The sequence below is a fragment of the Barbatula barbatula genome (genome assembly GCF_947034865.1).
Source record: "Barbatula barbatula genome assembly, chromosome: 7".
Lineage (NCBI taxonomy): Eukaryota > Metazoa > Chordata > Actinopteri > Cypriniformes > Nemacheilidae > Barbatula > Barbatula barbatula.
The window spans coordinates 6705067-6721354 of NC_136770.1; the positions used below are offsets into that span (position 1 = coordinate 6705067).

Here is a 16288-nt window from a genome sequence, read left to right on the forward strand (position 1 = left end):
TGGGCAACCATTAAAATCTAATTGACAAGACTCATTCCGTCATGAAGTTCATAAAAACAGAAACTGTAATTGTTGATAAAATGTTCAAAACATTTTATTTATCTTATAAGCATATACATTTAGGATACTTTCCTTTAATTTGTAACTTCTCTTTGTTCGTTCATGTTTTTTTCTTTTTTATGGTGCTTTTAGTTTTGTTGAAAAATATTTAATATAAATTAATAATTAAATTAATTAAATAATAGTTTTTGTTACATATTTTTTATTGAATTATTAGTGCAAATAAAGATAAAAAATTATGTTCATAAAATTGTAAATGCTTACAGCAGACTATTGATTTTTGACCACATCACCAACTCGTGATCATTTTATGAAATCTTTAAAAAGTTATGCTATTTTATTTTTCTAAATGTGTCTGATTTTGCAATGTATGAAAACATAACATATTCTGAACTGCTAATGGTAGATATTTACGTAGTAATAATGTAAATGTGACAATTTCGCCTTTTGCTAATTTGTCATACATCACAAATAAATTCTCAGGAATTCTCCATTACATATAAAGAAAATAAGGCTTCAATGTTTAATGTTTTTGTAAAGTTCTTTATTATATTATTTTTTGGGAATGTTTCCATGGGAACATGAGATGGTTTTCAAAGAGAACAAGGTCGAGAAGATGAGTTCAGAAACCTGATAATGTCATTCCATGACGGTTTAGAAAAACACACACTGTTTCTCTCTCTCTCTGCTCTTATTTCTGCCCAAAATTAGAGCTCCCTCTACTTCAATAGCCCCATTCTATGAATAGTATCAATTAATTTCACAAGTGCCTGAATTACACCGTCCAACGGAAGTGACAAATGACATATTCATTTTAAGAAGATTTTCATAGAAACATTTATTTGAATTAATCATAAGCTTACTATAATGTCAAACATGGATGGCCGAGCATATAAAAGACTGCCTAATAATAATAATCTGTTAGCTTGAGATCAAATTCATTGTTAGTCTCACTTGAGAATTCTTTAGCAAACCATAAGGTTTGTACAATGTTTCCCCTTTGCATAGTAAGTAAATGTTAACTGTTTTTCATTTGACATGCAGATACCTTAAAAAGCGTGGCAGGCTGTGTGGGCTCCGCCCCCAGTGCAATTACATCATGCAGCTTTCTGATTGGCCAGTAACGATATTCAGGTCAGGGCAGTCCTAAAGGGCCCAGCCGGAAGAATAATAGTTTATTTAAGGGGAATTGACTTCATCAGGCATACATAAGACTCTGGAGTTCAAATGTCATTTTATCATGCAGCTTTATAGGCTGCTGGCCAATTGGAGCCTTTTTGCTTTTTCATCTTGATTGAATAGTTGAATTAATTCTACAAAAATACCGGCAATATAACATGCGGAAATAACAAAAGAAACAATCAAAATGTTCATTTATGCCTTGAAATGTTGGTAGAAGAAGATATGGGTCCCTCTTCTAGCACATTCAGCCCCTCAAAACACGTGGACGTGCTCGCTCACCCACCTACTGGAACTGTTGCCTACGGGACCTGTGTTCTGAAACCGTCCTTTTTTTCTCTGAAACGGTATTCTTGCATTGGTGTCCCTCCTCTGCCATGCAAGATCCACGGCTGAAGCTGCTCATGCTGAGATCAGAACCGGAGACCACAGTGTGTAAACAGGAAGTCATGCCCTGATGAGCGGGAACCATCAACTCAGTCGTTCGTTTGGGTTGCTGGTGGCTCAGCATGGATGCTCAAGGTCAGAGGGCGAAGGGACACGGGCGACTCTAAAGAAGCAGTTCTACGTGACATTGGCTAAAAAAGGTTCAATCGTTCGTCTTCCCCTGCTTTCTTTCCTCATTTGATTCAAGTAACGCTAACTCCTTCAGCGGCGGAGCTAGCAGCAGGAGAAGGTACAGTCCAGCAGGTTCTTACAGAACCAAGGGGCACACAAGGCAAGGATGCAGTTCTCAAAGTATTTAGATGGCACTGGCGTTAGGGTCATATCGTCTTTTCTTGACATTTCTTGGCGATAAGAACAAACGGGAGAGAAGAGAAAGAAATTAGTGCGGGCAATGCCAGAAACATCAACATACAACTATTCTGCCCATATAGGCCATGAACCGCCTTGACCCCCGGCAACCCAGCTGAAACGTACACGTTACTTGAGTTGCTAAGTTAGCCTTGTAATAATTTCCAAAAGATTTCTGAAAAAAGCAATCCGTAACGTTTGGATCTAACGTTTGCATTCTATCGCTGCCGGGCTGCGGTGGGTAAAAGCGGCTGTCCTTCACAGCGACAAGAGGAGACACAGAATGTACCTCCACTGACTGGGTGAGTATGTGTTAAAAAGACAACAAGGGATGTGGAAAAAGAACTTTACCTCCTGGGAGAAAACACTGACACAGACAGAAAACAGCAAGAAAGAGTGTACAACATCGAGGGTCAGAAAGGACGTTACACCCACAACATGAACGACGACGATACCACCAGGAACAACAATAAAGGCAACAAGAACTGCAACAACACCAACAACGACAGGGGTTTGACACAACCTCCCCGTAGTGTGGCTTGATGTGGGGCATCCCAGCAGTTTAACATGCACCTGGCCATAGAAAGGTTAGGTGGGAAACGCCACTATCGCTGTGTAGGGATAGGGGGTGTTTGGGGTAGCATGCAGGTGCAGTGCAGCGCGTGTATCTGTACCAGGTCTCTGTGAAGCAGGCAGTAAAGGCAGCGGTGCCTGGCGAGTCCGGGTGGGGGGTGAGGGCTCTTGCTCTGTTCTAGGTTTTCGGGGCCCCGGGCCTTCCGGGAGATAAGAGGGCGTGGCAGCCAGCCATGGCACAAAGGCTGCCTACGACACAACCTCCACCCCTCTCCGCTCAAACTCTCACCCTTTTAGACAACGGAGGGGGGATTGAGAGAGAGATCACGGCGAGGAGAGCGGGTAAACAAAAACTGGTCATCCCTCCCCAACCCAACAACCCACCCAACAGAATCCCCTTCTCAAACCAAGGAAAGAAATAAATACCCCTCCCTTCACATGAGGTGAGCCCAGCCTTTGTGCGATGCTCTGATAGCACTCCGGTTAAGCTCTGGCTTTGTGCTAGTTTACATGCAAACTCTAAATGGGCTCAGTCAAGATGCTATGTGCAAACAAGCATGCTGTGGTCCTCTAAAAGTATGAATGGTCACCAGGTCTCAAAGCTAGCTCTCCAGAACTTCTTCCTAGTAGCTTAAGTGGATGAATGTGGGTCTATGCTGGCCACAAACATGCCATTGTGAACAATAAATGATTTAACATGTCCACTTTCACTTACATTTAAGAAAAAGTATACTATTATATTATATATTTATAAAAGTTATAAACTGTAATCTACAGATATTTTGAGACCAAATGTAAATTGTACAGTTACACTCCTATTTGATGTTCCCCGTCGCACACACATCATTTTGCAAAACTTGAGCTGCATTTGCTTGATTCTTGGATTAAACAAGGTAATATTCTTTAACAATTCCCACCTTGGTACAAATCATAGCATATTGATATTTTACACGTTTGAATTGTTAGCAAAAACAACCTTTTTATTACACATCTTGCTCAGTATCTATTTAACCATTTTGCTCGCATGCATGTCAAGCATAGGGCAGTCTGCAAGAGGTTCTGCTATAGTCAACAGAGTGTCTCAGCAAATGCTTAACCACGCCTTTTTCAGGACGTGTACCAAAGATGGACTTGGGTATTACTCTATTACTCGATTGATCAAGTGGTTACAAACATCGGCGAGTAACTTTCTGAGCTGTTGAGTGTGAACCACATACAGCTATACGGTCAACTTTGGTTTTTATTTGATACAATGACGACAAAACGGACTATTTGAACTTTATATAATACTAAGCACAGCATGCAGCTTAACGGATAAATCCTCATCAGTTCACTACTATTTCAATATCTGTTGTCTGTAGCAGAAGCCCAGGCCCTTGTGTGTGTGCAGGTGAGTGCGAAGTGGTATGTGTTGTATGTTTTTATTCAAAAGTGTGTGTTTGTGTGAGTTAGCCTGTTCCAGGCTGGCAGGCAGTAGGAAGCATGCGGTGTAGCTCTTACTTAAATCCCCATCCCGTACCCCCCAGCACTATGGCTGCCATCAGGATGGCCCCTGCGATGGAGCCTATGATAAGGTTGGTGGCGCTAGGACCTGCAGAAGGGCATGATGGGAGAGAAACATGACGTAAGCAGCAGGGGGCACCTGCACAGCATGCAGGGTTTACACATCAAATGCTGGACTTCAAGAATGTTATGTACTACTTTAGTCATGGATGGATTTGACAGTGAAAAGCTTTGTTTTGGTCATGAATCCGTTACAGGGGGTAGATTTTTGCTGAACTCACCAGTGTGATAGGATAAAATAGTGTAGGTGTGGGGTGTTATTAGAATTTGGGAAGGGCAGATGAACTGCCTTTAGCACAGGGGAGCGGCACATAATCTTAAAGCACCGTGATGTTTTGAGTTAGCCTACATCGACACGGGACTGACGACTGCAGACACACACGCAGACTCACAAAGAAACGTTAACCTACAAACACACTCATCACGCACTTTCACCCACTCATGCACCTCGAGAAAGTTTCATAATTAGCTATGCACAGAAATTGGGTCAATTCTGGGGGGATTTGATGTCGGTCAAAGACGCCACATCATCTTCACACGGAAGAAGCGTCAGTACAGGTGATCACATGTTTTTACAACCCCCCCCCTCGGTCTTATTCTTTGTAGCTTTTGTTACGTTTTTGTTAATGCCCCACATGGACCAAAGAGGGAAGCACTGCAACACAGGGTGATAATAAATAGATCCATGATAATAGCAGCCAGGGGAGAGGAGGGGAAAAAGAGATATATACCAATCAATCAGTCCATCAATTACACAACATAGAAAAATTACAGGGTACCATCACATTCAACACAACGGACAAAGCCACTGGGAGAACATGTACACACAGCTCGCACGTACACGAGGGATCGCAAGATCTCCCGCTTGCCGGGCCGGGGGGTGGAGTTAAAGGGTTAAGAAGTGCTTACTCTATTCCCCACCCTGTGCCTCCAAAAATCACCCCTAGGGCCAGAATGGTCCCTGCCACTGCCCCTATCAGCCTGTTTGTGGCCACGCTCACTGTGCAAAGGAAATAGGGGTGATTCAACAGAGAAAATGTCACTTAAGGCCCCATTTAAAATATATATATATACACCAGTGTTTGTAAAAGTTGACAGGGCAACCGAGTGTAAAAAGAGGGCAATACCAAAAAACTGTGATGTTTGGAAGTGGCTTTGCAGTGGCCTGGCTTTATGCATTGGAGGGTCTGTGAATATGACATTGCTGACTGTGTTTGGTATATTTCAAGAAATAAGAGAGATCACGAACCTTTAGGGCCCGGGTCCTCGATAACAGGTGGCTCCTTTGGGGGGTCGTGCATGCTGCAGTCAGTTCCAGCCCAGGTAGCATCACAGGTGCAGGTGGCTTCATTATTGCACACCTGAGGATAGACAAGCAGATAAAAAACTACTGAATCCGTTTTCTTTGGCATTAACATATTTTTTGTCGTTTATGAGAATGCTTTCCAGCTATTGACGGAAAGTTATAGGAATCTATGTCATTACTGTTATACAGTAGGGGCGCTGTTGCTCTGAAACGCTTGTTTGATAAAACACTCTATAATTTAATATGAATCTGAATTTAATATGAATATCTCTCCTACAATGTAACATGTTGTAATCAGTGTTGGGTGTAACCAGTTACTAAGCAATTAGTTACTGTAATTGAATTACTTTTCCCTTGAAAAAGTAAAGTGCGGGATTACTCTCACATAAAAACATTCTGTAGTCAGTGGTAAGAGCATTGCATTAATAACGCAAGGTTGTGTGTTCGATCACAGGGGATGGCACATACCTATGTATAAATGTATAGGATAATGCAATGTAAAGTCGCTTTGGATAAAAGCATCTGCCACATGCATAAATGTAATGTAAATATAAAGTCTTCAGCACATATCTTCCAGAGAAGCTTATTCATGCATTTATGACCTCAAGACTTGGCTACTGTAATGCACTACTTAGTGGCTGTCCTGCATCATCAATAAACAAACTACAGTTAATTCAGAATACAGAGTTCTTACCAGGTCCAGAAAATACGATCACATTACCCCAATGTTATCAACACTTCACAGTTTAGCCCCTACCTACCTAACAGAGCTTCTATCACACTACAAGCCATCACGCTCTCTAAGATCTCAAAACTCAGGATTTTCGATAACACCTAGAATAACTAAATCCACCAAAGGGGGTCGAGCTTTCTCATAAGTAGCACCTAAACTTTGGAATAGCCTTTCCGACACTATTCGAGGATCAGACACACTCGCCCAATTTAAATCTAGATAAAAGACGCATCTTTTCAGCAAAACATTAACTTAATGCAAAATAGGCTAAATAAACGACAGAGAGACTGCTGACATTAGATATTATTTACTAGAATAATTTAACTTGTTATATAAACACCATGTACTGTGTTTAACCTTTTTCGGTTTCTATTTTCCCCTGTAAAGGTGCTTCGGAATAATGCACATTGTGAAAATCGCTGTATAAATAAATTGAATTGACATAAAAGTCATAAGTCTAACTTTAAAATGTATGCTTTAATGTATCATTCTCACATTTGTATTTTCGTCAGTTAATAAGAATCATTATTTATTATTTATTTGAGTGAATTAAATAAGACGTTTCATGTCTATCCTTGAATCAATTCTTATCAAGGTTGATGTACGATATAGAAAGTAATTAGTAAAACTTTTGGAGAGAGTAATTTGTACAGTAATCTAATTACACTATTGAATACGTATAACTACTAATTCATTACTTTTTCCAGAGTCATTTAACCAACACTGGTTGTCAATAATTTGGCTGCAAACTTGCAAACTGAATTCAATTCAATCCAATTTCTGACTTTATTGTTTCGGAATTCAAACAAAGTTATTTATAACTCTAATGTAGGGTAAAAGTCTTGTGTCAGCAGGTGCGAGAGTCCGATGGTGATTACTCACGCCGTGAGAAGAGCAGACTCGGCCGCCCGGGCCAAACGGACAAGCTGTAAGGTTCAGGGAGGAGATAGGTAGACATTTCCGCTCAAGGCACATCATAGAGGGCCCACAAGGCATCCCATCCTCTCCATACCCCAAATCAGTATCGTCATCTAACAGAACATGTCCACCACTACCATAAAAGGTAAACAGAATACTGTCAAAATATAAAAAATCTGAATCAATAAAGTATTGTGATCAATATCACGGAACATGCCTGCAGTCCACCAGTCTACCCTGATGGTTAAAGGTGGTTGGAGTGATGTCACCTTTCAGGGTTCCAATCCTTGGGCTTCTGCCAATCTTACTGCACAGCAGGTACCCACAAAACACATCACTGTGAATTCACACATTTGGGAAAATGTTAGAGTTGGTTTAACAGTCCATATTAGAGTAGATGAACATTTAGGGCATTTTAAGGTGAAAATTGAAATTTTTTAATCAAATAAAAGCTGTTGTTTTTAGTGAAGATTGCGTTTTGTGCAAATAAAACAAATAGATTAACATTTTTAGCATCTGCATTTGGTCGTCACTGCAGTAGTACTATATCAAATCATTGAGAAATGTATTGAAACTGGCCATGTATCTATATGTGATGTATATTCTAATGCACCTTCAGTGGTTTAAAGTTCTGATTCAGATGAACTAACAACAGTGCTGCTCCATCCTAAGAACAATCTCATTTTTGGGGCGTGGCTGCAGCATCACCTGATTTGCATATTCCTTAAGCGAATCATGATCCAACACTAACAAATGAACAACAATATACCCTTTAAGTTAGTTTGGGGGAGTAAATAAATAAGATAAGCAAACTCACTGTTTGCTGCAGGGTATCCATTTGTCTCCATCTTTCCCACAATTCCCTTTTTCGGTCCCTTCTGTATTTAACTTTTCATAGCAGTGCTTCTCTGACCCTTCCGCCTCTAAGAGAATAGATAGATACAGGAAGAGCAGCAGATAAATAGGGGTTCATTTTTGGTATGAGCAGTTGTATGAGCTAAGTATTTGTGTCACTCACTTGAGCCCCAGATGTATTTGCACTGACCGTCCCGGGTTTTACATTCACCACTGTAACAGCGGCCCTGCAATGACAGCAAACAGTGAGCTGAGACCGATCAAAAATGTTTTAAACATTGTTTATGACGAATTTCTTTAACGGAGATGTTAAAGAGAGTGTCTAACCTGATTTAGTTGACAAGAGTAGCCATCTTGTTTATGAAGATTTGGAGGGCACTATAAAAAATAACACAAACAAAAGAAAAAAAATTTACCATGATGAAAATTTAAGCAGCAGTTCACCCCAAAATAAAAATTCAGTCATAATTGACTCAACCGCTTGACATTTCAAACCTGTATGGGTTTCTTTCTTCTGCACTAGCATTCTAATGATATTAACACTAACTGATTCCAAAACGGAGTAAAATTTGAAGAATATTTGCAAGATATATTTTCTGTTTAGATTTAGGTTAAACTGTCTAAACTGTTTAAATAGGTTCATTATTATGTCAAGAACATTTGGTTACCCAGATTTTTTAGGACCACCGAAAAAAGATTCTGAAATGAATTAAATATATTGGTTAAGAAATTGGCCTAAACGTTATATCAAAATAATGCAAAATTCATACTGCAATGGCTTGCAATAACTAAAGGACTTTAGTTTTTAAAGATATGTAGTTAAAGTTTTAAGATAATGTAGACTATAGAGAGATCGGATTAGCAAGAAACAGAGAGTCGTGATTTATTTTCCCAGAAAGAATGTGAAACAGGTGTGTCGGTATATCATTTTCAGATTTTAAATGTGGTAAAATCTCTTTACATTGGATTAAAATACATTTTAGAATGAATTCATTGCATACTTTTTAATGGTATTTTTAGCATGTTATAACACATTTATATTGCACATCTCTAATAAAACTATAACCGATTTACCATATTCTGTGTAAGACAACTGCATTCAAGCCATTCCTTTAACCCTGAATAACTTAAAAGTGTTAAAGCTGCAGATGGGCTGTCATTTAGTGAATCACATCCCTTCTGTTATGGCAGTTGTGACTGGCTGATAGTGAGTTTGGGGGTGTTTTGTGTGAAATTATGTCCCGTGATACTGTTATTGTCATTTTGGAACTGTTACATTCCTGTCTGTACTTTCAAGTGCCACATCATGGCATGGTTGTGACAGGCGTCTAACATTTCTAAATGTGTTAACTGTAAATTTTGAACTGAAATGTGCACCGACCTTGTTGAAAATAAATCTCAGTCAGTAGTTTCTAACAAATAATAAAACAGTAAGGCACATCGCAAATTCTGATAGATCTTCCCTACATCACAGAATAAGGTCAAGAACTCATCATTAATCATTTTGAAAGCAAAATGACAAATTTATTTTGACAGTGATAGAAGCTGAAAAAAAGCAAAACCTGTCCTGAGTCTCCTGAACAAGTCTCTGATATGTCACAATCATTCACTGCATATCGGCAGCTGTATCCCCGCGGATAAAACTAAAAAAGAAAAGAAGAAAAAACAAAGAATCAGTACATAATAATGTGTAACATTTTAAAACTACTAAGCCAACTGAAGTCTAAAGAATGTTATGATGTATTGAGGAGAATTTCAAGCGTCTCACCAGGCAAGTGCCATTGCAGCAGGGGCCATCGCTGCAGTGAGCACCATTGGACAAAGAACATTTTTTACAGCAGTCTTTATAGCACTCCTGTAGAAAAAAACAGTATTTTTTTATTGGACAGCATAAAATACAAAAATTATTCTATAGAAATATAGGTTTGAAAAAGTGCTTACCACTCGGGCTCCACAGTCACACTCCTCTCCTACTTCTACATAACCATTCCCACATTCTGTAGCCTCAAAGAGCTGCCGACACAAAGGTTCATTGCTTCTTCTAAAGGAACCTAAAATATCAATATATATAACGTGTTCAATGGACAAACAAGCCTACCTTGTTGGGTTTGTTAAACAGACACGACGCTCCCCCTCTTAAAAGGTAATTTCTGTAGTCACTGATGCTGCATTTGGAAAACCTGCGAGGGTGTTGCACTCTACAGGGAAAAAAACAGTCACAAATAAAACTACGCAAATCAAGAAAACTAGAAGCTCAAAACCCGACGGGTATATTGGAGAGGCTGTTGGATAGTGTGCGAGTATGTGTTTAATGATACCCAGTGTCCTCCATTATACATCCCACCCATGAGTCCATACAGCCGCATTCCTCTGTAAAAACACAGGACAGTTCAAAATTCACGTCAAGCAGAATCCTAAATTGAGAAATGAAGCATGATAATAGGAACCGAAACAAACTTACTCCTCCTGATCACAGGATCCCATTGGATGCCCAGATTCTGGGCTAAACTCTGAGAGAGCGAGCCAGCCATCGTCCATGTGCTGCCAAACTGAAAGAATGTGACAAATACATGACACCCTTTTAAGCCGTCACTCCGTTTGTTTAATAAAATTGCTATTGGTAACGTTTTTCGGTAAACCGCGCAAGTCTGTTCACCCTGTGCTTTGTGTCTTACCTCATTGACACCAACTCCTCTTCCTTTGGAACACACGCCGCCGATGTATGCGACACTGCTCCGACCGTAGTGAAATGTCACATTGCTGAGAAGAGAAGATTTTATTCATAATCTCTTTCTTTGAACTGCATTTCAAAACATCTCACTAACATACAAAAAAAATCCAGAACTCACGTAAACAAGTGCACTGCATCAGCATTGACGTTGATGCTTTGCTGTCTGTACTTTGAAAAATCTCGCAGCATTTCCAGCGGCTTCACGCTGAGTGGAATCCGGTCCCTGTCCGACCAGATCTCCACAGCAACCAATACCACACGTGTGTTCAGCTGTTCCTTAAAAATCTAAGGGAAATATTATTTGAAATTTAAATGGGAAATTATGAAAAAGTATAAAGGTATATTTAGGGGAATTTTCAATCAACAAATACAAATAAACAAACATACAGCATCTACCAGGTTGACCACAGATTTGGCAGAGTTCCGGGTATGCTTCTTACTCTTATGCCTTTTAAACTGTAAAAACAAGAGGTCAAACTGTCTAAAAGACATGACCTGCATGGCATTTGTTATTTATTGCCCTCTAGTGGACACTTTCTATACTAACGCTTAAAACATTAAAAAAACGTATTGCACATCATAAAAGAACACTAAGAACAGAAGCTTAAAGGGAGCTGAATTTTTTTAATTCTTCAAGAAAAACTGTGTTTTGCGTTAAAAAATAAACCCACCGTGTTGTGGTCAGCGACAATCATTATTTCCAGATATTTCATTTCTTCAAAAATGTTTCGTGGCATCTTAGCACCCGCAGAACAAAAACAAAATCACAAACATCACCATCAAGCTAAATAAAAATGTAAATCTACTATATGTACTATAATGTAACATATGAGGTAACACATATAGATGTTTCCATGGAAACAGTGAAAACCACTGAAGAGGTTAAAGGTTATTTTCTTACGGCCCTTTTCCTCCTCCTCTTCAACCAAGGCATGCTAGCGAAAATCTGTTTCTCCTCTTCTGTTTCCTCAACTGGGTCATCAGCAGCTGAGGGAAACAGAAATGTAGGTAACAATAAAGACGAGGGTGTGGTCCTAATAGCTAGTCTCTACTGTTACTGAGACCATGACACACTTACCCCAATCAGCAGGGGCAGAGGTCATGCGTAGCGATGATGTTCGGCGCAAAGTGTGTGGCCGTGCTTCTGATTCCTGAAAAGTGCAAATCCTCAGGTTTAGTCGACAGACAGGTTGAGTGGCGAATTAAACCGGAATGATAAACTACAACAGTTGTGATCTTACCACGGTGTGAGTCTGTTTCAGAGGCTCAATGAGATAGACGAAATTACCATCATCAAACATCCCGCTAAAAGAATAACGGAATAACAGAAAAAAAGATGTAAATCAACTGCTAGTGATAAGAAAACCTAAACTGCCGAACAAACACGTCTGCTCTTTCCATCAGCTGTAACACTCAAGCACACACTAACATGTTGACATTCAGATCGTTTTATGTGTGCCAATTGCCATCTGGCCTCACAGTGGGCACCAGATCAGATTTTCTCTCTTCATCTCACACTAAAACAAAGAAACGCTACTCACTGCAGCCCGTCGCAGGTGGACAAAGCTACATGGGAGTCCTCCTGTCCTCTCACCTGGCCGTGGTAGTAGCAGTGTTCACCGCCCTAAACAAACGCAGATCTGTCATTGCTTACAGACAAAGACATCACTTAAAATGCACTTATAAAATGTAAATGACATTAATTTACCCCACACCAGTGGTTATTTAATGTTATATTTTTGCTTGTTTGATAATAAAGTACAAACGGTAACACCTCATGTATTTGTTAACAGTTAGTTAATGCGTTAGCTAACATTAACTAACAATGGGAAATATTTCTACAGCATTAATAATTCTAAATTCATGCTAATTTCAGCGTTATGGGTGTGAGATTTTTGGTCAAAAGTTCAAATATTTAATAACAATATATTGAGTCATCTGTTTATAGTTTATTAAACCCCTGATGATAGAGTACAGACATTAGGAAAATATTAGTCTGTGCATGACTTTTCTATTTAAAAAAAGACGACGATTCAGGATACAGATTTTTAGGAGACAACATACTTTTTAATTTACAGAAATCTTACAATGTAAAAACCAGAAGCAATAATCCCCCAAAAATGGAGAAGGAATTCTCTTCATAAACCACAAATTCGATATTTTGGAATATGGACTGTTCTTGATGTGACAATTAACTTACCCAACTATGGAATACTATGCTTTAAAAACTTTAGGAAAGATTTCACATGCGTATTTAAACCACCGAATATTGACATAAAACTGACTTTTAAGGTTGACATTTGCATAGAATTGCCCATTTTTTTATTAAAGGTTGTATCTCTTAACATTCATTAATGCACCATGAACTACTTGTATTGACATTAACTAACATTAGCAAGGAATAATAAATGACGATCAATACTGCTCGTTGTCAGTTCATGTTACAATGCATTTACTAATGTTAACAAATATAACATTAATTTTAAGTGTTACCTGGTTTGATTTCAGGGGTGAGTTTAAAGGGACAGTTCACCAAAAAATACAAATGATGTCATCATTTACTCACCCTCAGTTTGTTCCAGACCAGTATAAATGTGTTTGTTCTGCTGAACACAACTGAAGATATTTGGAAGAATGTCAGTAACCAAACAAATCTCATTCCCCATTTACTGCCATAGTAAGGAAAATGAAATGGTAGTCAAAGTTGCCCAAGAACTGTTTGTTTTCCAATATTCTTCAAAATATCTAATTTTGTGTTCAACAGAACAAGAAATATACAGTGGATGATGTCCCAGAATGTAAAATTGCTAACATTCTTCCAAATGTCTTTCTTTGTGTTTAACAGAACAATTAAATTGTTGACATGAATTTATATTTTTGGGTGAACTATTCCCTTTAAAGTTAATGTTGCTCTTTGTGTCTTACCCTGGAGAGAACCGGCTTGTCTTTCTCATAGTCGATCTCCATATAGTCTGATGACAACAAATCACTACAAAAGATGAGTGAGACCATTTTAAAAGGAAATGTCACAATAATTGTCCAAAACAAGCTCTACATTTTCAGACAAAATGTAATTAACTGCTTCAACTCCCATGCGCCTCTGTGCTCAGTAAGAGTGCATTGGGAGAACACTGTCTTCTGTATAAACTGTGCTGTAAGACCTTCTGGACAGGCTGTTAGTTGATCAGTGTTCTGATTTAAAACATTCAAAGCCCAGTAAACCTGGAATCTCTCTTTGATTTTTTTACTTTGTATATTATTGGACACACACACGCCCGCAAACTTACTTGTTCAGAGTAAGGTCCAGTGTAAAGGTGGAGCCAAAAGCTTCCAGCTGGAAACTTGCTTGGGCCAGGTGGACATGCTGCAGTCAGAAAGAAAGAGAGGCTCATTTACACTTCAAAAACACGCATGCAATAGTGTATAAATCTAGACATCAATAGCCAGATCTGCTATTCAGCAAATCTTTTCATGAAGAACAAACTATGTTTATTCTCTCAGCGAGCAAATTTCTAAGATAAAACAATTGCTCTAGAGCATCAACAAACAGACATAAATCACAGCTGTGTCATTCTGTAAAAAAATACTGCAGTGGCAGAACCACGCAGAAAGCGTGTGCACAAAGCAATCCCACATCCCATCTGTTTAGTATGGAGTCCCTGTTGGGGGGGAGAAAACTGCTTCTTTTGCGAAAAGCATGTAAGATTTGTGAGAGAGGACCGGTGAAAGTGGATGAACATTGGTCGTAATGCACCATTCATTGCAGCTGCTAGAGGTGCGATATAGCAGCCCCTCACACTAGTGTTATATTCTGATATTTCGGATGTCCAGCTTATCTTACACTCTTCATTCGTTTCCCTTTTATTGGACAAGTAATGACTCGATGAAGTGGTCTCTTCTGCACGAGCGCTGACGCACAAGCGCACCTGAGTGACACCTTGCGTCTCACCTGTCCGTCACCGGCCTGATTCCGCGTGCGAGTGTCCAGGTCATGATACGCGCTCTCCGAGTCTTCGTTCAGGTAGAAGACGAGCCGCGAGGGATATGTGATCGTGATCTCGCGCTCTCCCGTTTTTCTTCCTGTAAAATTGCCCGGCGCTGCTGCTGTGGCTCGCGGGGTGTCAGACTCTTGCCGATACCCGAGTTCTTCATACTGCAAGGAGCTGGAACCTGCGGAGAGGAGGAACAGTACCAGGATTTTTTTACCGCTTTACGGTTTCCATCTCAAAGAGGAATTCCGTCAATTATATATGAACGTATGGCAGCAGCTGCAGCCTTGTGATGCTGCAGAGAGAGAGATAGAGAGAGAGAGCGAGAGAGAGAGCGCACAGAGTTCTCTCATGCAGATCTATCTCTGTGTATCGAGCGGAGGCACAGGGGCAAGTACATAACCAAATAAAAACACTGACATCTGATCGCACAGTCAAACCGGCGTTTAGGGGAACTAGACGCGATACGTAATGGCAAGAGACACATGCAGATACGAGCGCATCTATTTTTAAACGTCATCTGCAAGATATCTGACGACTGATAGCGGGATTGTAAATGCATTCAATGCGCGTCATGTAAGAGCATAATCATCATGCGTTTTCATGGTAATCGAATTAAGATTCACCGAGACTCAGCTAGTCTGGATGCTGAGTGACCACCTTATACCATCTTCTCGACACCATACTAATGGTGCTGTCAACCCACAGAGGCCTTTAAAAGCTTAGATCGACACATACAAATGCACGTAAACACAGCAAAGTAATTACGGTGCTCTATCAAACCCGACATCACCCACCCTGTGTGCAAAGAATATGCGTATTTATCATAAGCACGAATATCTAACTGCAACAAAAGGCATGCGAGAAGCACTGAAATAATAATGTACGTACGTATAGAAAATATTCAAAAAAGATATTCTGTTACGGACACCGAATATTAAACAGTCAAAAACGTTAAAGTTGGGGAAATTATACATACCCGTTGAGATCGTGGCAATAGAAGACAGCACGGAAATAAATATTCTAGCGAGCAGACACAGATTGAATATCAGATGCATGATTCATATTTGAAGGCTGAATAAAATGTCATCAGCGCTTTAATTCACAATGAGCGTCGCAATCCATTATTGTGAGAGCGTTAAATATCTTCGCGTATGCCGCGAGAAGAGGGGGAAATCCTTCATGCAGCATCGGATGTTGAGGGGTGGGTAACGCTGTCGGGATGCTGAGGGGTGGGGAGTACTGGGAAGAAGGCGAAGGGGTGGCAGCACGGATGGATGGAAGGCGGTGGCCAAGCATCTCGCGCCGAAATGAAAGCAGTGCGCCTGCGCAGTACATCCGCTTCTGCTGCGCTGACGCTTCAGCCCATCCTTACTTTGTGCACACTCAGTTTAGCTGGTAAATCAGGGGACTGCCATTAACTTTTACTGCAAATAGATTAGGCAAACTAGGTAGACTACCCCAAACCCTAAAATAAAAATGTTTATGTAAGTTAAAACGTTAGATTTTGTTTATACATGTATATTCATTTTATATTTATTAGTTTCCTGTCCTTCCTCCCACTACTCCTTTACTTTACCAGTCTC

The 16288-nt window shown here is 39.8% G+C and overlaps 1 protein-coding gene across 2 annotated transcripts; it reads right to left on the reverse strand.

The window, feature by feature from the left end:
* Positions 1-594: 594 nt before the first annotated feature.
* Positions 595-15965, reverse strand: adam23a (ADAM metallopeptidase domain 23a; the record flags this gene model as incomplete). 2 transcript variants are annotated; one of them, XM_079459756.1, is made up of 27 exons in its annotated part: positions 15682-15965; positions 14663-14883; positions 14001-14077; positions 13639-13702; positions 12255-12337; positions 11955-12018; positions 11792-11864; positions 11615-11700; positions 11385-11450; positions 11101-11169; positions 10832-10998; positions 10658-10742; positions 10444-10531; positions 10301-10352; positions 10081-10180; positions 9924-9995; positions 9751-9837; positions 9545-9625; positions 8310-8360; positions 8146-8209; positions 7945-8050; positions 7345-7464; positions 7092-7260; positions 5420-5531; positions 4108-4198; positions 2709-2897; positions 595-2027 (listed from the first exon to the last, which is right to left on the reverse strand). In XM_079459756.1, exons 1-26 carry the CDS (start codon positions 15758-15760, stop codon positions 2885-2887), a joined length of 2340 nt encoding a protein of 779 aa, XP_079315882.1. In that variant the 5' UTR covers positions 15761-15965. The 2 variants fall into 2 exon arrangements, with proteins under 2 accessions (XP_079315882.1, XP_079315883.1); XM_079459757.1 differs by lacking the exons at positions 595-2027; positions 2709-2897 and having other exon boundaries at positions 4104-4198.
* Positions 15966-16288: the final 323 nt, after the last annotated feature.